The sequence below is a fragment of the Columba livia genome, chromosome 2, assembly GCF_036013475.1.
Source record: "Columba livia isolate bColLiv1 breed racing homer chromosome 2, bColLiv1.pat.W.v2, whole genome shotgun sequence".
In the NCBI taxonomy this organism is placed as follows: Eukaryota; Metazoa; Chordata; class Aves; order Columbiformes; family Columbidae; genus Columba; species Columba livia.
The window spans coordinates 138932206-138956107 of record NC_088603.1 but is presented as its reverse complement, the minus strand read 5'-3'; the positions used below and the strand labels follow the sequence as shown (position 1 = coordinate 138956107).

General features: G+C 41.4%; 1 protein-coding gene across 1 annotated transcript in view; it reads right to left on the bottom strand.

Annotated features, from left to right (window-relative positions):
• The window catches only part of LAPTM4B (lysosomal protein transmembrane 4 beta), a 60950-nt gene that overhangs the window by 7310 nt on the left and 29738 nt on the right, over window positions 1-23902 (bottom strand). The window contains 2 exon segments of the mRNA XM_065054066.1: window positions 12625-12720; window positions 19912-20010. Of these exon segments, the coding sequence (XP_064910138.1) occupies window positions 12625-12720; window positions 19912-20010 (195 nt within the window).

The following is a 23902-nucleotide window of genomic DNA, read 5'->3' as shown; positions in this document are numbered from 1 at the left end:
TTCTATGGTAAGTGCTGATGATTGTGGTGAATATTCAGGATATTTTTTCATGCTTTACCTTCATCAATCTCTTGTCTATAAATTCAGGTTTATTGTATAAGTAATGGGATACATTTGGGGAAAAAAACCTTCTATCTATCAGATTAAATAAAAAATCATCACAAACACAAACTTACTGTCGAAGAATTAAAAATCTTATTTTTAATATATGAAATTAAGTGGACTGAGCTGCTGCTTAGTGCTGGAGAATTCTGCCTGCCAACATGAACAGGACTTATCTCTACTCGTGGTGACTGGTGTGTTCTGATACTGGCCTTTCGAAATCTCTGCTCTTCAACAGCTGTGCTGGGAAACACAGGGTAGCACTTGGAGAATTTGGGAGGAATACATGCTTGGGCCCTATCACTTCTTAAGCAACTGATCATCTTTGTACTCTTTATCACTTGGGGGAACATTTCTGTAGTGGATCAACTTCTGATTTTACTGTTAAAGAGTTCATGGAGCAAGGTGAAGGGGGTCACAGCAAACAACAACTAAGAGCTTTTTGATAAAAACTCCAGACCTTTACATTAAAAGACTTCCTATTGCGTCAACACACAATGTCATTTTTGACAGGGACAGGTGACAATGAATAGTTGAGTGGAATTAGAGTCATCACTACTGCAATTTAATCCTGGTCCTGTCACTGATCTTTTGAATTTTGACAAATTGTTTGATTTTGTCCTAGGAAGATTTCCCATTTATAAACGAGGCATATTATTTGAAAGATCTTAAAAGGTGTTGGAAACCTTAAGACGGAGTTAAATCTCTTTTGGATGAAACTTGCATTTGACTGTATGAGACAGGGACTGAATTGTGGAAATATTTACAAACTAAATACATATTTGCAGAAATTCCAGCCTATCCCTGGAACCGTTTGCCCCAACATCTTCCCCACAGCTTCGTGTGCATTATGTTGCATTCATCTGCAGAAGTGACCTTTACATTTCAGACACCCTAGCCACTACCAGGAACCCTTATGGGAGGCCCATGTGAATACAGACCTCAAATGGAGGGAGGGCAAAAGGAGCTTTGTCTTTCACACAGCTCACATACAAAGTGTCAGTGGCTTCAGGCCTATTCTCTGTTTACTTAGAAAGGGAGGGAGAGTAACCACAAAGTGAATAGTGTTAGCCAGATGGTGAGAGTATGCCAGAGCTAGTGCTGGACTGCTTCACAGGCAAAAGTGCCGAACCACAGGAATTTCCTCATCCAGTAGCTTCTGTCCAATGTGCAGCCCCGGGTCTGGTGATGGAACGAACACTGACACAGCTGCAGGCTGAAATTAAGAGTTCCTGCATGCCTTGCCTTTCCTTTCTTAATTCAGGATTAAATTTCTCGTTGATGTAGCACAGGGCTGATGTATCAGATTCAGGGACAGCGGAATTGAAAGATGACGTTTTAAGCAGCACATGCTTATTTGCACCAGTCCTCTAGTCTGGGTTCATTCCATCTCCATGATTCCAGCCTGAGACCAACCACCTACTTCCACCTATCTGATACCATTGTGCAGTTTGGAGAGGGTTAAATGGTGTGCAGTCACATTCATTAATTTTGTGTTTACTTCCCTGCTCTCCTGTCATCCACCCAGCTAGGAGGAGTGGAATTTCCTCTCACAGCTGTGATGCTTTGAGGAGCCATTAGCTGCAACCTAAGCCATGCTCAGCTGCAGTGCAGCCAGCAGAGCTCGCAAATAGCCCTAGGGGGAAGGCTGATGGCGTGACCACCTGTCCAGTTCAAGACAGTCCCACCAGCCCTCATGTACTGTTGGGCTCTTGACTACACAAATATTATGAAGATCACCTGGGGAAAACTGTAGATTTCTATGTGCATAAACAGCTATAACTGGCTGATTGTTTCACTCTGTATGCAGGAAAGGCTGAGAATAATTATCTCTTTGCAATGTTTTCCTGTCAAGTTTGACAATGTGCTTTTCTTCTGAGAAGTCTGAGATTACAGAGGAAAATGTAAAATTAAGATGGGGTAACAAGATGTCTTTGGGTGATTATTAGTATACCAAATAGAGTTAGCAGAAAATACAATTTTTGACATACAAAATATTTGGAAAGAAACTGTCTGAAATATTTGCTAAGAAATGCTATCAGTATTTTTTGCTTAAATTTTTCAGAAATCCAGATCTGCTCAGTAGAGCCCTGTTTAGGAGACTCAAGGCACCAGATGGCAAATATTTCCTTTAGTACTACGTATGAAAATGAGCACTGGACTATTTCTAAATGTCAAAAAATATATAATTCATTTTGTATTTTACTTGAAATAAGCATATTAATGTAGCACATGTTTTATTTGCTGTACAAAATTCACTGTAAGTTACTGTATATACTGATTTTATTGAGGCAGACTCTTCAAAAGTTTCTAAAGTTTCTGTATGTAGGGTGGGAAGAAGCAGTGTTTATCATGAGTTTCTGAAGGAATGTGTTTTTTTCTCCAATGGGCGCACAAGGGTTTTTAAGCCCCAGGCTTTTCAGGCAGCTCAGAAGTGAGATTTGGTTCATACTGCAGGTGCAAACTGCATCTTTGGGTCATTTGATCTGGTCATGTCTGAGGTAACTTCAGAAAAGCAGGTAATATTTGGCCTTGAAGAACAGCAGATCATGCACACTCATTATCAAGGGAGAGAGATTGACTGAAATACATAGAAAATATTAAAACTAAATCCATTGAGAACTCAGAGTTTCCTCTTTAACCCCTTCACATGAAGACACACAGACTGCATGAAAAGACTGACAGCCTTCAGGAGAAGAGGGAGCTTTTTTTCTAGTAGTAAAGAAACAGAAATAGTTAAAAATTTGGTGGTGAGAAGCAGTCAAATGTTGCGTACAAGATAAGCACTGGAGGAAGAAGTAGGGATAGCTTTCATCACACCGGAGCTGCGCACATGCATGTAGGAACAGCTATGCTGGGTAAGGTGAAAGGTCTATCTAAATCACAGCAATTACTGATGGATGATGAAGAAACAAGTGCAAGACAGCACAATAAAAGAAACAAAGAAAGAGTAGTGCAAATATATATATTTATGACTCACCCAGAATATTCTCCAAACTGACAGAAATTTGAATGTCAAGGACTTACTGAATTACTGGTAATATTTTATAGAAATTTTTCTTCCACTGATTTTTCTAGTCTGCATTTGAATCCGTGTCGACTTTCAGCACCTGCAACGTCCTGTGGTAGGCAGTCACACAGCTAATCTAGGTGTTACCTAATTTGTTTTGCCATGAAACCTGCCACTAGCTATTTCACAAAATGTCCCTTAGTTCTTTTGCTAAGACAGTCAGCAGATTTTCCCCCTTTACCTCCTCTGCCACTCACAATTTTAAAAATCTCTATCATGTTCTCTCTTGTTCTGTCCCTCTTTCATGCCACTAAGAATCCTTGCCCCCCTGCAGCACAGTCCACAGTTAATTTCTTCATACTAAGGAAATCACTTGACAGTTTTGGGTCCAATCTGAGGGCTGCAAGTCCAGGCCTATGGAGAAGCATTTTCAGCAGGAGGGCACTGACCTCTGTCTGGATGACACTTTCTCCATGCTCGGGAGAGCAGCAGGCATTTTCACCCATCTGACCTATGTTACATATGTTCTTCCAGATGTAATCAAAGCAATGCTTATTCTCTGACACTTATAAATATCTGCTTCGGAGAGGGCTGATTACAATGTAAATCAAAGCAACTGTTTCTGAGGAGGTTAGAGAGCAATGTTTAAAAAGAAAAACACCCTTTCATGTTTTTCTTTTTCTCCTTCCCTGTCCCCAGATAAAAATCCCCTGGTATAGGGCCAAAATTTCCTATCCAAGCCAAAGCATATTTGATATTGAATGAGAAATGTTGTACTTTGCTTTATTCAGAGACACATTTGCTCAAAAACTTTGTCTAAAAAGTCTTAGTTAATTACTATATAAACGTTTCATGATATGTCGTCTGTCAAATAAATCCCCAAAACCTATCTCTCAACGTGGACAGGAAGTATTTTCGTGTTTATTTGTATGTATTTCCATTAGAAACCACACTAGAATGGTTACAGATTGGGTAAGTGGAAGCAGAATAGCTCATGGATAATTTATAACCCCCATTCACTGAAGTAGGCCTCAATGACGCAAAATAACCTGTGCAAAGTTAGAGTTGGTACGTTTTATTTTCCTTTGACAAAACTGCTTGTTTATTCCAAGCCACCAGCTCTCCAAGACACTATTTAAGAAACTTTACATGAGTTTATGGGTTTCTGTAATGAAGCAGCACAATGTTTTCAACACCCCAGATAGATAGTGGAATAAATGTATATATTACTTGGACACAGCAATATTTAGGGACAGACTGTGATTGCCCTTGCGTGGGGAGAAAATTGGATTCAGGAAGCTATTTCTATCATGTGCAATCTCATAAAAGTCATCAAGAATAATGGTGTAATTACCCTCTCCATTCTCAGACATGGAGGGATAGTCCACTCCAGGCCACAGAAGTCTTTCCTACGTCGTGGCCAACCTTCCGCTGCTGCATCTCTAGTTGCGCATTATTATTCTGTGTAGATAGATCATTGTTCGTTTTTTCAATTTTTCTGTTTTGTTTTTTTTTTTCAGAAGGATCATTTGCTGGATGATCACATGCTTTGTCAGAGAGTACTTGCCTGCGTGTCATCAGTACTGAAAAACTGGAGAAGTATACTTTGGTGACAAATGTTTATTGTGTTGTCCTGAGTGCAGAGACTGTGATAGAGCACTTATCTTTTTAACTGCTAACATTAATTACTCTTTCTACCCTTATCTCCTCTTACAATTACATTGCTAACAAGATAGGAACCTAGGAATAGCTCACATGGGGCAGCCAAATTGTTTAACAGGCCTGTTCATCTTCCTGAAGTGTGGTTATCACAGATGTGATTGCATTACAGATACTGCTGGAAAGGCTGCTGTCTTCATCTCATCAGCTGGACCATTTTTCTCTAATCTATATACCTAGGGACATGGGATGACCCAATGTCAGTCTTTGGGCACCACGACAGAGAAATGGGCCAATTGTAAAGTTTGGAGGTAGATTTTGAAGTCTTGTTGTAACATTTGACAGCAGTAAGATCTGGGATTTTGAGATGACCAATCTCTAGTTTCGTCTTTCGTACATATTTTTATTTTTATACGAACACATTATTTCAGTATCACTATTAAAAAGTAAGGCACAATATATCCATATAAAATACAATTTTCTTGCACAGTGCACTTAAGCATTTCCTAGTGAATACTGAAGGAAAACCTTTATTTATAACCAAGTTATTATAATACTGTGTTTAAACTACAAAGTACTAGTCTCATGAAAGGTGATGAACTGACAGCTTGTGTTTATATAAAATCTGTTAATGTTGGTAAATCATATCTGTAAAACACCTGTCAACTAGAAACTCCCACAAACTTTTGCAGATCTTCTAAATTTGGTAAATGAAGGCCCACTTGGCCTTTTTCTCTCTGAAGGTAAGAAGTGCTTGTCACAGAGTTCATGTAAAGCAGACCTCACTTTCTTCACTGCTCATAAGACACAGGAGCAAAAGCACAAGTTCAGGACAGACCACAGCGCACAGTCTTGTGTCCATAAAGAGTCCTGAGGAAGGCTTGGGAAGAGCACAATTGCCCTATGGGATCCATTAGAGCAGATTGAAATCAGATTGAAAGAATGGTCCAGAAATCACCAGAAGCCATTAATAACCACAGGAAGCCAGACCTCTCTATTGTTATCACACCCGCAGCAAAACAATGGCAGCTGGGTGCTCCTCCCTGGTCCGGAGCTGAGCTTTGCTCTCCTGCAGTGTCTAAGAGGACAATGTCACCTGCTGAACCACCGGTTGCTGCTGCTCCCTCCCACCTAACCGATGGCCGATGTTCTCTGTGCATCTGCATGGTTTGTGCTGTTGGTAAGTTTTGGCAGAGAGGTTTGGGGCTGGAGGAACTGGGACATACGAGGAGTTCCTGCTCATCTTGGCAAAGGCCAGGCTTGTGCTGTGTGAGGGGATGAGATGCAAAGAGGAGCCCGTGTTGGAGCTGAAGGCAGGACGGCCTCTGGGAAGAGGAGTTCTGCAGAAGGGCAAGGCTTCTAGTGTGGGCAACTGTATGGTTATAAAACCACAGCATGGCTCGCTGCAGTTGGGACTTGGCCTCTGGCTCCCTGCTGCATTCCCCTGTTTGAACAATACCTATGCAGGTGAATTCAGGCCTTCCTCATCCTTCATTGAGCAGTATGACTGTGACTTGAACCTGACCTGGAAAATCAGCTTATAAACCCATATATCCTTGGAAACAGGGATTTAAATTGTCATTGGCTTTTGCCTCACTGATACATATCCTTGGAATTACACTGAATGCTGCAACTCATTTTCTGAAACCCACAAAACAGCAGCTGTCAGATGGTAACGAATCAACCCTGTTAGAAAAAAAGGGTCTGTAAAGGAACGCTGCAAATTTATAAACACTCTGTTTTTTCCTACATTGCAACACTCCCAGTTAGTGAATCTAAAAAGATTTGGAAGATTTAATTACACATCCCCATTTCATGTCTTATTTTTAATCTTATTATGAACACTGAGAACAGATTTGTCTATTTCTATTGCAAATCTCTTACAAATTGTCATGTATTAGAATAATTCCAGTATTTGAGCTGCAAGCATAACTATGGTTTTTGGTTTTAAAATGAAAATCTACTGGGTAAGATAGATCAGCATGTATATTTTGATCTTGTAATTTAACATGTGAGTAAATGTAATTACTGTAATGATAAGTGAAAGTGTTCTGGAAGTCTTATTTTTAAACTTGAGGGTATTTGCCCCAAATTGACAGCACTAATAGCCTGTTCCAAACAACACAGCTGGCTTCTGACAGCAGCCACCTAGTAACAGGTGAAACCTGTAACAAGAAATGTGATTAGCAAATAGCACTGAGCAACAGAGCAAACAGGCAGCGCGAGGCAATTCAGACCACAGGGAATGCTGGATTTAAGGACAAAATCCTTGCATAAACAAGGAAGCAGTGGGAGAGAGAGCTGACTCTAGATGATAAGACAGGAAAGTTAAAAACATGGAAGAAAAAAATAATCTCTTCACTAAGACTGGAACAACTGCCAAGGGATGGGACTTCACTGCAGGTAGAATATGAAATGCTGGAGCAGCTGAATAGCAGTTTGTTGGCAGACACAGATTGTCACGATACTTTTGTGCAACTTAAAATCTAACAGAAGAGGAGGAAGGGCACACATTGCACATGCACGCTAGCAAGATGTGAATGCAGGCATCCACGTGAAGCCTGAGCCCTTTGAAGATCCTCTGATTAAAGACTTTGCTCTGAGAATGTTTATAAGCGCAATTCTGCAGAAAAGCAGATCCAGCATTTAAGCCACACTCCCAGGTCTCGTGTAGACTATTACATGAGGTTACTAACTAGTCAGCTTCTTACTTTAAGCACTGGATAGTTCTGCTTGTATCCTTTTTTTTTCTTTGCCCCTGCTGCTTCTTCCTCTTTTCTGTCTCCCATTTTGCCTGCTTTACCTCTTGCAGGTATTAATTTGTGGTGTTTGCTCACTTTAAAGAATATTCATGGAAAAAGATGCCTCTGATCTAGGGGCCCAGTAATAGTGTTATGCATACAAGACCAGCCACATGGTGAACGTTGCCAAGTTTGTAAGATTTTTATGTCACATTCTAGAAAATACCTTTAAAGCAGATTTTTTCTCTAAGTTGTCTTCTATTCTGACATGTGCCACCCCAAAACTGGCTCAGTAGTTGGAAATCACAAGTCACAAAGCAGCTGTCAGAAACAAGAGCTCTTGTGCATGGTTCATCCACCTCCAGGTTACATCTCACACTTCAGTCTGTTTAACTGACGTGAGTCTAAGGGTCCCTGTCTCCATCTATTGCCAAACTAATCACCTTTCACACATCTAGAATAACACAATAACACAAAGAATGGCTCTTCCAATCTTACCAAAGAACATTCCTCCTCTGTTCAGAGGAATCATCCAACAGGAACAAAAGACCTAACTCTGCATTTCTCAAACAGATCTACTACTGCTTTGAGAAAGGGAGAGCAAACACAAGTGTGGACAGATTAATTACAGGCTACTTAGTTGATGTCATATCCACAGAAGGAATGCATCTGCACTGAAAAAACCAAATAACTTATTAACCGTTGTGGATAAAGGTATGTCAGATAGGATCCACTGGAGTGATTTGGTCAAGTACATAAGGATGTAAATCCCGCTTTGAAGATAGATTTACAGCTTTACATTTTATCCCCACTGGCAGCATGACCAGGGATGGAACTTCCATTGATTGACTTCAGTGAGAGTTAAAAATAAACAAAATTAAAATCCCTGGCTGTACAAGGGCACAAATGAGCTGTTCCTGCTCCAGAGAACAAAATGTGTAACTTTGGTTTACCTCCTACACTCGTATGCTGGCAATTTTTCCAAATTGGACAAACATTTCCATGGTACTGCTATCACAGTTCAAATTAGCGTAAAAAATTATTCTTCATCCATGGTGTGCTTGAGCAGTTGGCAGGAAAAAACAAACCCAGGCTGGGAAAGTATAAAAATAATCCTCAGGTTACTATGAATCACTGCGGTGGAGTCACCTTACTGCCATGTCAAAATATCCTACAGCTACCTCCAAAAACTGAGGGGAGAGAGGTACTGCAAAAAAGTTCAGAGCAGGGAGATTATACCAGTTCCTAAGTGACTTTTCTGCAGCTAGATCCCCAGGTCCTGGAATTATCAGCCCCTGGAGCATAAGAGGGACATGTCTTCCCATCGGCTGGGGTCCAGGCCATTCCCCAGCCCAGCACCAGCTGGTTCCCCCACCCCATAATGCAGCATAATCACAGAGCCAACCCAGGTGCAAGCCTGTGGTGCCAAACTTCCATCAAGGGCGGCAGGAGGAGGACCTCTCGCCTAACAGGAGTGGTGGGAATATCCTCTTCACAGCCTGCAGTGGGGAGAATGTCTCTCCCAGATGGCACACTTGCAAAAAGGATGGCTTAAATCACTTGCACTGAGTGACAAAAATCAGATTACCTGGAGCAAATAACTGTAGTTATTGGGAGGGATACAGTTCAGATCTATGAGTATTATTTGTAAGAATCAGTTTGAGCAGCAAGGACTAACTGGAAATTTCAGTGCTGGCAATTTCTGCCCCAGAGCAGTCCACACTTAAGCTGTTCTTTTAGCGGTATGAAAATTGGACAGTTGGTAGGAAGGCAGACAGGCAGCTGAACATTTTTTAAAAGCAAAGTATTACTAAACTGGGAACTGGTAACAGAAAGCAGTCTACAGAGAGGATCTCTCGAGGCATGTGAGAGAAGGTACGACAGATGCAAGATAGTGCCAGTGACCGGTGTTGGCAGAGCAGCCCTGTATGGGGACAGAAAACACAAAAGCTCATCTCTTGGAAGGATGGACCAGTAGATTTCCACCATGTATCCAGCCAAGAAGATGTCAAATGAATACTGCTGTTGAGATCTGTACACTCTCAACATGTATTTACATGTATTTGCATGTGTTTACATGTAGGAATAGTTACATTTAGACAGTCCTAAAATTACAATCGGCCCTTTGAAGGCAACCACGAGGCTGATGTGGGCCCCGGTGAAAAATGAGTTTGACGCCCCGCCCTAGGTTTTGGAAGTATTGGGATATATTTAAAACTTCCTATTGTAGCTGTTATGCCCAGTCCCATATTTAAGCTTAGATTTTCACTTCCATTTGTACAGATTGGTATTTTTTCAGCTAACACTGATGAGAAGTATATTTTTTAAAAAATCCCTGAAGACAAAAATATGCCTTGCAGATATGACTTGTAGCTCTGTTGAAATTCAGGTAGCAGGTTTGATTCTAAAAATTATACATTTATTTCAAAGCAGAGGGCAGAGATTGACCCATATCTTTTAAGAAACTTGTAATTTATAATTTAAAGGCATGTTGGAGTGAAGAAGCCTTGTCAAAAGAAGTTTCCCAGCATCAAAAAGAATCAAACCCCATCATTTAATACAAAAGTACACTTGAGTGTTGGGGGAATATTGTACAGTTCAAGAGACAGCAGTGACCTATCACAGCATTTCAAAGTTTTATGAGGTTTCTTCAAGAGTCCTCAACCCTCAAAGGTCCTCAGCAATCAACTTTCAAAGCCCTATTCTTCCACATATCATTTTGAAACCATGTTTTTCCAGTCATGTTGAGCTTACATTTTAAAAATAATGTGCACGGGGATTTTTTATGACCTCCCTCAATGTAGGCATATGAAAAAGTATGTTTTTCAGTCTGTGATTTGAGGGGAAAGTAACAGTCTTCTGATTCACAGTGGTGAATGACAAGGATTTAATTCTACAAACTCTTGTTCCTTGCTGAAGGTCAGCAATGAGCAGAAGAAAGGGGCTGCTCAGGAGCACATCGGCTCCCCCATCACATCGCTGAGTGCACTGCACTGGCGTGTGTCCATGAAGCTTGTCAGGGAAGAATGTGCAAGAGATGGACACCAACTGTATCACCTAGGGAGGGGAGCTCATCCTGACTGGAGAGAAGCAGTCAGACAGGGGTTTGAATGAAGCTAGTCTCCATCCCAAGTGAATAATTAAAAAGCCACGCTGTTAGTGACTCTCTCTCCCCCTGTCTCTGGCTGGACCTGTGAAACTCTTCCCCCGATGCATTGCTCCTGACCCTTTCTGTACTCCTGTAAAAGAATTTCTGCGTGAACTTTTCAGTCAACTGTTAAATTCCTGAACAGATCTTTCTATAGAACCTGATCTAACATCATCTCATTGAACTTACTTAGAAAGAATGAACAAAAACAAATCTCTTGCCTGAAAGCAAGAGATTCTGACCATATTCAAATTAAGGAGATGTAATTATTGAGGAAAGAAGAAGATGCCAATGGTCAGGGCATTAGCTAGGAATGCACAGCCTTTCTCAAAACCTGCCTCTGTCATAGCTGTCTTGTAAAATCAAGATAAGCAAAGGTAAATTAAGCTATCAGTGCAAGAATTTAATCTGTAAATGGGATAAAAGGGTTTCGTTTCTTCACAGAAACACAAGTGCTTTAAAGATGAGGCAGCTCAGAGCACTTTGGCAATTATTAAATATAGAAGTATCGAGAGGAGTTTTGGTAACTAGGCATCTCCAAACACCAAAGTCTTCTGCTTTGGCAGCAGTGGAGCAGGTAGGTCTGATGCAGCTTTTAAAAAGACTGGGTAAATTTAGTTTCCCAGATAATCCAGCTGACATTCTCCCACCGCTGAGTCTGCCAGTTCTGTGGGTTGTATAGCTGGCAATGTTTGAAGCTGAGTTACAACCACCTACAGGCTGAACAAAAGAGCTATCAAAATTATTTCACATAAACCTCCTGGTTTTACTCACAGCAGATTCCCATCAAGGAAGTAGTAATACTTCTTAGCTTCCAATAAACCCATATTTTTATATTCAAATGTCCTGGTTGTCAGCACTGATCATAGTCTGTAAAACTTCCTATGCTTTTCTTAAAGCTCCAGATATTGGAAACAAACAACTATGCAAGATTTACAACTTTCTTGTAAAAACAGTAGTTTTCCAGCCCTTGTGGCTGCACAGGAATCCCTCATCCCAGTGGTTTAAAGTTGATCATCTAATACCTCAGCATGCGGAGACCACCCATGCTTTTGGAAAACCTGAGGAAGGCAATCCTGAATTTTTACGCAGATGATCCGAAGGACTGAGTTCATGCTGCTCTCATTCTGTTATGCAGATCATGTAAAGACCCTTGTTACATAAAGCAGTGGAGCTACCCCAGGGACAGATTTGGCAGAGTGCCCTCAGTGTGTGGTTTGGGTGGAACCGAGCAGCTCCTTGGAGATACCACTGCACCACAGAACTTTCCAGGGACTTTCTGCTTGTATTCCTCCAGTGCCTTCTGCAACAAGCAAGATGGTGCTCAGCAGTTATACCCTGCTCATATGCATGTCAGCACTAAATTAATATAAAGTTAACTGGCACCTTCCATTCTTTGAGGTTAAAATCTGTTTATTCATTTATTTCGTGCCGACCTTTGTTTCATTCTGTCTCCTTACTATGCAAAACCCATCACGGACTGGGAAAGATGAATCACTGAACTTGTGTTGCCTTTTAGCTCCTCTCTGTGAGTGTGTAAAGCACTACACCAAATGCTGAGTGCCCTTCATCACAGTTTCTATTGCTAAATCCACATTTCACAGCAGGTGTAGACCACGGCAGCCCTGGATCCTAATCAGTCCCAGCCACTATCCAGATCATCACACAGCTGGAGAGCTCAGAGCTGGGGCTCATTCCTGGAGCCACGAGGTAAGCTGCAGTTCATGCTTAACACGTTATTCTTTAGCAGACTATATGCATAAAATAAAACCAGTATTTTAGTAATGGATGTGATTTGTAACCATAGCACACCAGTCTGTTTAATCTCAAGTCTAAACACAACAAGCAGATGAGGACTCTTGAAAGAATTAAGATGGTTAACTAAGGAGCCAGAAATTAATATAAAATAAAACTATTAAATGCATAATATTAGACACGTTTGCTCTGTGATTTAACATCCTTACCGCGGTGTCATTGGTGGTAATGTACACCAACACATCCGAGTTGTTTCTCCCATTAATGTATCGGTAACAGTTCCACACGCAGCTTATCAAGTAACCCTGCAAGGAAAATGGATTGTTTATCCTGTATCACATGCATTTTTCTCTTAGAGCATTTCTACTCTTATATAGCTAACAATATGAGCCTGATAGATGCAGGGGACAGTGACTTTGCTGGCTGCAGTTACTGTAAGTATGTGTAGGGGCTCTGTGAGTAAACTGACACTGTTCTTCATACAAGAGAGAGTTGGTGTTGTTCAGCCTGCAGAAGAGAAGGCTCTGGGAAGACCTTATTGCGGCCTTTTAATACATAAAGGGGGCTTATAAGAAAGATGGAGAGAGACTTTTTATCAAGGCTTGTAGTGACAGGACAAGGGGAAATGGTTTTAAACTGAAAGATGGTAGATTTAGACTGGACGTAAGGAAGAAAATGTTTACGATGAGAGTGGGGAAACACTGAACCAACTTGCCCAGAGCAGCTGTGGATACCCCATTATTGGCAGTATTCAAGGGCAGGTTAGATGGGGCTTTGAGCAACCCGACCTATTGAAAAACCGAATAACCAGGAGGGGGGTTAGACCAGATGTTCTTCAAAGGTCCCTTCCAACCCAAACCATTCTATAGTTACATGATTCTGTGATTATGGAGACTTGTGTCACACTAAGAACTGCTTCATCTAGGGAAAGATACTGCAATCCAGACATAGCTGAATTAAGTTTATTATTCTGGTATTTGATATTACAGCAGTAAATGTAGACTTGTTTTGAAAAGAAACTGTTTCTTTGGGCCTGAATATAGGTAAAGTATATAAGCTCCATTTTACTTAAAAATGAGCAGGTTACATATGCTGGCTGTCTTTCTTACACCTCTCTAGAAATATAGTGAGATGTTAGTTCAGTCACACACCTCATTACTGTGCAGAATGTCTCAGGGACAGCAGTAAAAAGTAAATAGAAACCAGTTTTAGATTCCTCCATGATAAGAATGTTTAAACATTGTTAGCTGGGTGTTAGTAGTACTAGCAAGCAGAGCACAAGCACGCTGAGAACTGAAGAATCATAAAGCAAATTACAGGAAACCCTCCTTGTCTTGTGAGTGGAAGTCTGGCCAATGATTATGTGATGATTCTATATGTCATGCGTTTTTCAGTGCTCTATTTCACTTAATCTGACATTATAGCAATGTATTCCATTTGATTTGAGTGGTTTGGGGTCTTCCTGACTAGGGAAAACTGCCAGACTAGAAGCTTATTTGAAATCTGAAATTATTTCTGACTTTTTAACTGTTATTGTTACAAATACATAAATTTTTTCAGTATAAAGCAAAAAAAAAAAAAAAGTTATTGCAACAATAATCCTACTGCAGGATCATAAACTTGACTGTTTTGTTCTTGGAGCTCACTTGACTCTGGGAAGGGCTGCTGCCTGGCAAACCACTAGTTGCCTCCGCTTTTTTTTTAGTTGATTGGACAAAGTGCTCACATCCATTATCTCCTTCACCAGCAGAAGAGATTTCAGTCTGGCCAGCAGAGATGAGCAAAAGGAAGACAGGAAGGAATAACACATGCAGAGGAGCAGGAGCCAGATCCTCAGAATGCCAGGGACCAGGCAGTTCCCTCTGAAGCTTTCTGCTTCCCACATAGTCACACACAACAGTGACGATGAAAACATGTTTTGGTGGTGCCCAACTTATATTTTTACTTGGTAGTTTCTGCATAGCTGTTCTTCCACAAACCTAGTGCTTGCAAATTACACTGCCACTGCTGTTGGATTTGCATGTGTGTCTCACTCCAATGAGTCATATTTTCGTGACTCACTTGCACTGATGACCTTCCAAAAGCCTCTGATCCTTTTGAGCTGCACTGTGCTTCCTCCCTCTCCAGAACTGTCACACACGAGCTATGTTTTTCAGGATGCCACATGACTCACTTGCAGATCAGGAAGAGTTTTTTTTTCCACCAAGGTTGAGCTGGCTGAAATCCCTACTTCCTCTTATTTACAGCATCTTACAGACCCTGGATGACTTGGAGGTGTTGCAGATTTTGACCATCAAATGAGGAGAGCAAAAGATTTCTGGAGTGAGCTGAGTCCCAAGAGAAGGTTAGGCTGGGTCTAAAGCCTGAGCTGTGAGCTATGCCAACCTGCACCACACTACTCAAACAGGTGGTGTAAAGCATATACATGGAGAACTGCATCTTTTCCAGAAGTAAATAAAAATGCCACTGTTACTAATTGTAAATAGCAATAAGTAGTTCAGTAGCTTTCACTGCTCAGATACCATGTGCTGAGAAAGGCATAAGAGAGATTACGGAACAGAGACTGAATACAGTACACTTCTGTGGGGACACAGCCCATATTTAAAATAAACCCTTTACATTAAGCCTACCTATCTGCCAAGAAATTTCTACTCTTCTTCTGTTAAACTCCAAGCTGGTGAAAGCCCTGTTTCGGGTAATACAGTCTTATCTGGGAGAAGCTAGTGGGACATTTACTTTTGAATGCTCCTATTCCACTAAATGTGGTGAATAAAACATATTTAACCCTACAAAGAAGCCCTACAGCTCTCACAGCTCCAAGCCCCAGCTCTAATCAGCCCTGCTCCTGCATGCACGGGCTGTTTCTCAGTGGGTGACGTCTGTTCCAGCCCTTGAATTAAAGAGGTCATCAGCCGGCACACACCAGGTATTGGCCCCAATACACTGACCCACACATGGCTGAGAGCAGTGGCAGCTTGGGCCATGTCCTTGTCCAAGTGCTTTGGACATGTGATGCTGGCCTGCGAGTTGTGAGTCATGGAAACTTGTTTACCTCAATGTGTAGCTTCTTCTTTAATCTTGTTTCTAATCACTGATTTATACAGATGCTGCCGCGTTGTTAAATGTGATTGTTACCGATTTTTTCCCTGAAAAACCTAGCTCAGGTTACAAATACTGCTTTAAAATGTGTGGCTGGACACACAGTATTTATTATAAATACACCAATTTTTCTCTCAGGAGACCAATGTTCACATTTGGAATGGCCATATGTAAAAGGCATTGAATCACGTTAGCCTAATCCACCCCTGGTGGTATTTCCATATACCACAGCACAGGCTGCTGACAGATGTGTTTGGGGGAGGCAGACAGCCCTAATAGCTCCCATGTGAAAGGACAGGTGTAAAAGAGGAGCAGAGTGTGGAAACCATGCCTACTCCTACCAGCTTTCAGTCTTCCTATCTGAATGGTGAGAAATGACTTGAGCCCTTGAGGAACCGAAACCCACAAAAATTTATAACTCTGCCTTTCAATATTGCTATTGCATATGCCCTCGTTAAGCTGCATAACAACAGTAACGTACTGCATGACTTCTGCTCATCAGACACACGCCAGACCAGCTGACTGATGGGCATGTTTGTGGAAATTAGAAGTTGCTGTATCCTGCCATTTCTTGTAATGCAGCAAGGAAAAGTCTATGCCCATCTGGGTCACTTGCAGCAGACCTCTGGGCAGCTCCCTTGCTGGCAGCAAGTGCAGGGTGAACACTGCAGACCCAACAGAGTACCCACAGGAGCCATTTGCACTGTGTCCCATTTTATTCTCCAGCTGCTTTGAATTTTTTATTTACAGAGCTGGACTGGTCTTCAATAACTGGTAAAAATTAGATAAAGATTTCTACACAAATTCAAATTTATATGAAGATTTCAGAAGGATGCTAATGTCAGACCAGTTAGCCATGTATACCCTGCCACCAGCAAGTCCAGTGCTGGGACCTGCCCCGGGCTTTGATGGAGCAGGTGGCAATGCTGTGGCTCTGTGCTGGCCATTCCTGGGACTGGGAGTCAGAGTTTGGCTGCTGGTGATGTGTTCATGGTCCTGACTGCAACTTCATCACCCCCGTGGGAAAGCAACAGACTCTGGGGTGATGCTCTGCAGGCCAGGGTTAGCCTTGCCAGGAATCATTTCCATGGGCCGAGACACAAAATCTCTCAATGTGATAAAACTTCTCTCAGGTTCAGGTTCACAAAACTTCATTCTGCATAACCCTTTCCATCTGCTGAGGACACCAGCACATGCAGAGTGGTCTAATTCTCAAGCTCAACACCTCATACATGGAGATTATGGGCATATTACCAAGATCAGGGTTAATATTCGGTTTGCTGAAGATCAGTCTGTCTCACTGAGCTGGAATAGCTTTCAACTGCCTCATTGGCAACTGTGTTAGGTTCCTAACTATCTTCCAGAAAGAGAAAGGCCAAAAAAGAAGAGGAGGCCATACTCTGCTGCTGCAGAGTGCTCAGGGCAGCTTTGGAGAAGGGTTTATTCTGGTTGTACTTGTGTTCACCTGAGCCTAGATCATTTGGGTCTTGGGGCTTTGAGCATGGGGGGGTGGTTGAAGTCTCAGTGGGGCCAACCAGAGGAAACCGAGGCCTGTTCCCCAAAACAGCTGCAGAAGAGAGCACAATTCAAAAGCCACCATGTTGGCTATGTGCCATTTAAAGTCCTGTACACGTGTATATAAATACATTTATGCTGCTAGATGTCCTTCCTTAGCTAGACAGGAAGCACCTACGTTTCACGGTGTGTAACTCTGGTTCAGATTCTAGACAAATATAGTAAATGGAATAACACATTTTGGTGTGAAAGAACCTGAAATATCCATTAGCTGCTTTGCATCCAAGTAAATCCTAAGGACTAAAAAGACAAGTGCTTGTGTGTGGTTAGCTGGCTTGCATTCTTACTACCCTCTCTTGTCCCCCCCTTCCCTTTCTCCAATCCCATGACTGCAAAAGGACAAAACCACCATTTAATGCTACTCTATCTTGATTTCTGCTCATCTGTGTTTTCCTTTGGATGTAGCTTCACCCAAAAAAACACTGTCATGATGCCAAATGGTTCTGAGGAATTATGTGATTCTGTTTCGTATTTCCCACCAACTGAAGGCAGGTTTTCCTACTGCAGCTTTTCCTAGGTTGCCATGTTTGGTTTCTCTCCCTATTTCTAGTCGAACTCCAGAGGAAGAGGGAGCTCAAGCGTATTTTTATGCACAGTACATTTTCAGTTTCAGTATATAAATGTGATACCATCTGTTAAGTCTATCAGTGATAACGTGTGATGCATCTGATAGTGTTCAGCTTTCTTTTCATGGAGCAGATTCCATAAATCTGCATAGCAGCTCTTCTGGAAACACAAGAAATGCAAATGAAAATGCTAACTAGAATTTAGTATGTGTTTCTGTGTGAGTCACATTTTTGGTGACTCATTCGCACGATAATGTGTTGCTAGAATGAGCATTATATGAACCACATATACTCTTGAAAAAAACATGTGTTAGCTACTTTAAAATAGAACGAGTCTTTTGCACTATTAATTTCTTTGGTTTCTTTTTTCTTTATTAAGTATTTTTGCCACTCCAATTTTAGTTGCATTTCTTTCATAAGCTGGAGACTTCCTTGCCATACTTAGTCAACGAAACACCAGACCCACCTGGGGTAAAAACAAGTTAATATTTGCAACTGGTAATTTTAAAAAGCATATCTTTTGTGTTGTCTGACAGATCTATGTGTTTAATACATTCATATATATTTATTAAAGGTGCAAGTAAAATCAACTCTATGACTGTGAACATACATATAGACAAAAATAGAAGGCTAAGTTGTATTTCTAAATCACAAAAGAAAAGTGATTATAACTTCCAACACCTTAAAATACTCTATCTGGTTTTTGTTGTTGTTGTTGTGTTTGTTGGTTTTCTTTGGTTGTTTTTTCTTTTGTTTTGTTTTTAAATTTTGAAGTCGCTTCAATAATTTAATCCACCTCTTTTGTCACAGTAACTTTCTCTGTTCATGTTGCCAAGTGTGTATTCTGTAGCTCTTTGGGAGTTCTCTAGTCTAATGTGTAATCACTCTCCACAGGAAGAGCAAGAACTATTCTGAAATAAAACCCAACAAGAGAACTACAAGTATGACAGCACTGTGCTGTGAGAAACTTGCAGAAGGGCACAAGAAAAGGGCAAATATACTTTCCAAGAGGTCTCAGGCAACTAGTTGAGCCACAGGTGGTTGTTTTTCACACATTGATTTGTCTGATCTTATTCTGAGCTGCTTTTGGACTTCTGCCCCACACCACAGGTGGGGACCAACCTTGCTGGACCATCAACCTGGGCGTGGTGGTTTCACATGAGCCCTTTCCAGCTGTGTTAGGGAATGCTACACCTCCACTTCATCTGGTACTTGCAACCTCCAGCCCTCTCACCCACAAGGTCTGCATAACAACAAATAAATAATCACTTCCTGTGCCGTTTTGCTGTCTGGTGTGACAATCCTTTACATTGTCTCCTCCAGGAGGGATTGTTTGGATCTATTTGCCTGTTCTACAACATCCTTTTTGAGATAGGTCAGTAGAATTGAATGCATGCTTCCAGAGGCAGTAGACATCAAAACTGACAAAGAAATCTTTAGATTTCTGGTTTTTCTATTCCTTTCTTAATATTCTTAGCATTTAATTTACTTGTTTTGACAGTACTGAGCAGTAAGCTAATATTTTCACAGGTTTATCTGTCACAGCTACAAGATCTCTTTTTCAGGTAGTCCCTCTTAGTTCAGAGTCCACTGCAGTGTCTGTGAAACAAGATCGTGCTTCCTCTGTGCCCACTATGTAGCATTTATCACCACTGACCTTCTCTGCTATTTCATTACTCAGCCACCCGGTGCCACGAGATCCTTCTGTAAAGCTTTCTTGGCTGATTGTTCTCCCTATTTTGAATTACATTGCAAAAAATGTTGTTGTTAGATTTCCTTCCCCTTCCCAGATCTTTTAGGACTGTACTGAACAGCAAGGTTCTCACTGTTGTCAAGACTGATCATTTATCCTCATTCTGTATTTCCTAGCTGCAGTCTGTGAGATGACCTTTTCTCTTGTCCTTACACATCTTGGGGTGTTTTTCAAAGCCTTTGATAAGAGACTCTGCCAAACACCTTTAGGAGAACCAAGAAGTGTGTATCAACAGGCTCTTCCTTGTCCACTGGCTGACCTGCTCCTTCAAGGCATTTGTATCATGAGTTCCTCCCACAAGCATCTTGGTCCCTATTGTGGCCCATATGTTGATGTGTTTGTCTATGAGATTTTCTGCTTTTTTTCCAGAATGCCTATCACTTTGTATAGCTGTCAGGCTGCCTGGTCTGTAGTTCCCTAGATCTCTCCTGAAGTTAGTCCTCCCAGCAAGGGACATTCCACCCATGACCAGAAGCAGACTTAATACACAGTAATGCACTTACCTTAAATGCCAAAATGATACTTAGGAAAAGGAGGATAATCACAACCAGACACGTAGGGTTCACAGACATAATCTCTTCCTTGTAGGGAAAATTGCTGGGCTGTATGAGCAAAAATAAGCAAAACACTGTAAGTTAATCTCCTGAGTCATTTAAGAGCCATTCAATTAGTGCACTCTATAATTAACAGCTTACAAAACTTGCTGTGATCTACTAAATCGGGAGCAGTCTGCACCAGTAACCAATTTTCAGAAAGCTTGGCTGGAACTGGCACTGCAAAGACTCAGCTGCCAAAACTTCACTGGACAGCAGAGGGGCTTGAGTTTTGCTTTGTGTGTGGTGTGGGCCCTTTTCTTCTGTGCACATGGGTTTTGTATCTGGCACAATCTGGCAAAGGACACCTCTCTGGGAGCTATGCAGCAGGAAATCTGCCGTGTTGGGCAAAGGGAGACAAGTCCTGTACTTATCAACTTATTCTTACCTTGTACAGGTATTGGTTGCCAAAGACCAGTGGCAGCCCGTTTAACCTAAATATTTGATCAAAAGACATTTGGTCTCTTCTTCTGTATCTTATTTTGGCTAAACTAGGACTACTTCTCCAGGAGCACTTGTTAGTGCTGTTGAGTGCATGCCCCATGGAGGCATGGGTGCTACAGGGGGGCAATGTCATGATTCCAAATTGAAATGTGCTCCAGGTCCCTCTGTTGTCTCACATATGAAACGGAGGTGACAAAATTAATCTTCCTACTTTGTGTAGGCTCTCATGATTTACAGCCGTGAAACACTAGGATCATTGGCTGAAAATCAACCTCTAGAAGTGTTTTATTGTATTTGTTATTGCTTAAAGAAAGCACACCCTTTAAAAAGAATGTTCAAATTTGTTTTGAAATATTGCAAGGCACAATTTCCTGTTTCAGTTAGAATGAACCATTGTTCACAGACAGAACTGTTCTCCACAAAAGATAGCACTGCTGCAACAGTAGCTCATTATAACTGAATGCATTAGCTCCTTCCACACACAACCCCCTTTTCCCTTACAGGTCTAATTACTTAACCAGGCCAGCTCTGCACTCTTGTCAGGACAATTAACTAGACCGAGCTATAGCTGTGTTCTTGGCAATGATGGTGTAAATCCAGAATAACCCCTTAATACCCCTCATAACAGCACTCAGCCCTGTGTATCAGGAAATTTTTTTCTTTTTCTTTTTTTTTTGGACAGCTGCTAGTGAGAATAGCTCTTTATTTAGCGCTTCCATGAACTGTTCAGACTGGTTAACATCAACAGCAGCTGTAACCATTTGCAGATAAATGTTACATAAGCACATTTTCCGCTTCTTGACAGCAATGTTTCTGTTCCTGTACTGAATTTCATGGCTGAAGTTTTTATCATGCTATCTTCTTTGTCGAGGTCCAGCTTTTGTAGGAAACTAGCTTGCTATAATTCAATGAGTTCCTTCTTTCTTTTTTTTTTTTCTTTTTCCACACAAAGCTATTGCTAAATATAGTGGAGGCAGTCACCTGGAGACCAAGCAAGCCAAAGTGTGTGCCAATAAAAGATGCACTAAAAAATAAACACAAACCTTATATGTAGAAAATTTAAGTATTAATGCCACAGTCTGCCCTCCTGCAAGCAGGAGAAAGGCCATGCGTGTGGTTATAAACTCCAGTTGGGTAAGGACAGTTACAGTAAAATTGCCCCAAACCAATTTTTTAGTACTGACCTACCATTAAAAAATAGTCAAACTAGTTTGTGAATGTAATAAAAAACTCCTAGTGAGGTTTTGGTCCTCCCACAGTCTGGTGTTTGGGGCACAGTCACTGATCAAAGATTGGATGACTGATTGCTGGGGTTTGGCCACAATCTAATGGCCTGTTCCCAGACATCAGCCTAACTGGGATTTGCACAAGGGCAAGAGGAAGGTGGGAAAATGACCAAGGAAGGTCCCACTACCTTGAAAAACAGGAATATCTGCCAGAGCCATGAGCACCATGCAAGTCTGGGAGCAGCTCAGCTTACTGGGTCTGTGTCCTGAAGAAATGTGAGGGGTAAGCAAGCCCCAGCAGGGCAGCAAGCAGGTACTGCACCCATGTCATGGCCACATCACCAACAGATGCCCAGGTGATCCTAGTGTGGGGAGTGAAAACTGAAGCCAGCCCCTCCTGGGGCTTCCCAGTTTGCTGTGTGGGAGAGAAAGCTTTCAGGGCTGCCAGGAATAGCATGGAAGAAGCTCTCTTTGTTTGCTGACTGGGCTGGTGGCACCTGCTGACCAGAAGACATTTAACGCTGGCTTGCCCAGGCTGGCCTACAAGTCAAGTCTGATCTTGATTCACAACTACAAACCCCTTCAGCGCAGTAGGAAAAGCAAGTTATAAAACCTGAAGCTCTTGGCAAAGAAGCAGGAAAGCTGGTAGGAACCATGTTGGCTGACTCCAGGCTCACCTGGTACAGGCACCATCATGGAGCTGGTGCCATCAGGAGGCTCTTGGGATCCCTCCCATGGCTGCAACCCCTCCCAAAATCTTTCATTTCTATGGAAAACAGGTACCAACAGTGGTTCAGGTGAATCAAAGACCCATTGCCCTCCGCTGACTGCAGTGATAAGCTTAAACACTGATGTGAGTGTTTGAGGTGGGAAGAGAAATTCTGCTCCTGTGCTGGGGGTTTGCTCTATGGTGGGGAGACCAGCAGTTGTAATCCTGCTGCTGGGAAGGTCCTGGGCACCAAACTCAGTGCTGCACCTTCTGGGAAAAGCTCAGTGTCAAATGTTGTGTGAGTTTTGGTGAAGCTGAGACTGAAATATTGCTGGGTGGGAAAATCAAGCCTATCACTGGAAATACAGGAGTGATTTTGCAGCAGGACATGATGAAATTTTCTATATAAAAAGAGGTAGTTGTAGTGGTGTGGCACAGGCATGCTAAAGCCATAATTAAAGTGCTATTTATAACCTTGTAATGGACATAAGGAAGGCCGCATGCATACTAATATACCTGGTAAACTTTAAATGAAAAAAAAATACTGCTTATACATAGAAAGCTCTATCAAACACTTTAAAATAATCTAAAACTTGTATGGAAAGTATATTTCTACTCTATGAATATTGCACAAAGAATAAAAAGTCCAAGGCTGAAGCTCTTTCTCATTCCTTCAGCCTGCTTGCATAACCTTTCATGTTTTCCTTGCCCTTAGACCACAAAAAATCCAATTTAAAAGGTGGTGCAGATTCTCATTCAACAGTTGCCATCTTTTGAGTATCAGAATCTTACAAAATTGAAAGCAAACAGTAATGCGTCTGTAGAATTTTTAAAGCTCTGCTATGAAGTTAGTAGTACTTCTTTGGAACTACATGTAAAATGGCATCAAAGATGTCAAAAGGTTATTCGGTTTTAAAGCTTTAGTTTATAGCAAGTATTTCTTTAGATTTATTTTATTTTATGTTCTCTAGATGTTTCCCCTAGGATTTAAAAGCATGACTGATACCACGTGAGTTGTTAGACAGCAGCATTGCAGGTAGTCCCATAGTAAAGCTATCTAATATACTTTTTGAAATTTTCTTTAGATGAGCTGTAATAGTCTTGTACTTTAATAAAAAAACAAGTTTGCATAACTCAGTTGGCAGACTAGTCTGTTCCGCCCTTCTGCTTTAATTCATTTCATATACTGATATCCGATGACAGAAGATGAAGTGTTTAATTTGAAGGCTTTAGAAAGCCCATATATCAAAGATTCAGTGGGGCTAAAGAAATGTGCTTTAGGTCAAACTGCTTTAGATCACTACTGCTCTGAGAATTGAAATGATTTTTATTTTATGCATGCTGAATTTACTGTATGTGAAGGTTTTTGTTTTTCTAGTGGCTGTGATAATGTCCAAGATGTCCAACATAACTGTTAGAAAGCCTTATCACATGTGATTGCCGTACAACATTTCAAGTGCTAGACTCGTAACCTCTACTTATTCTACATGACACTTCATGCTGAGATGCTCTTGAAATTTAC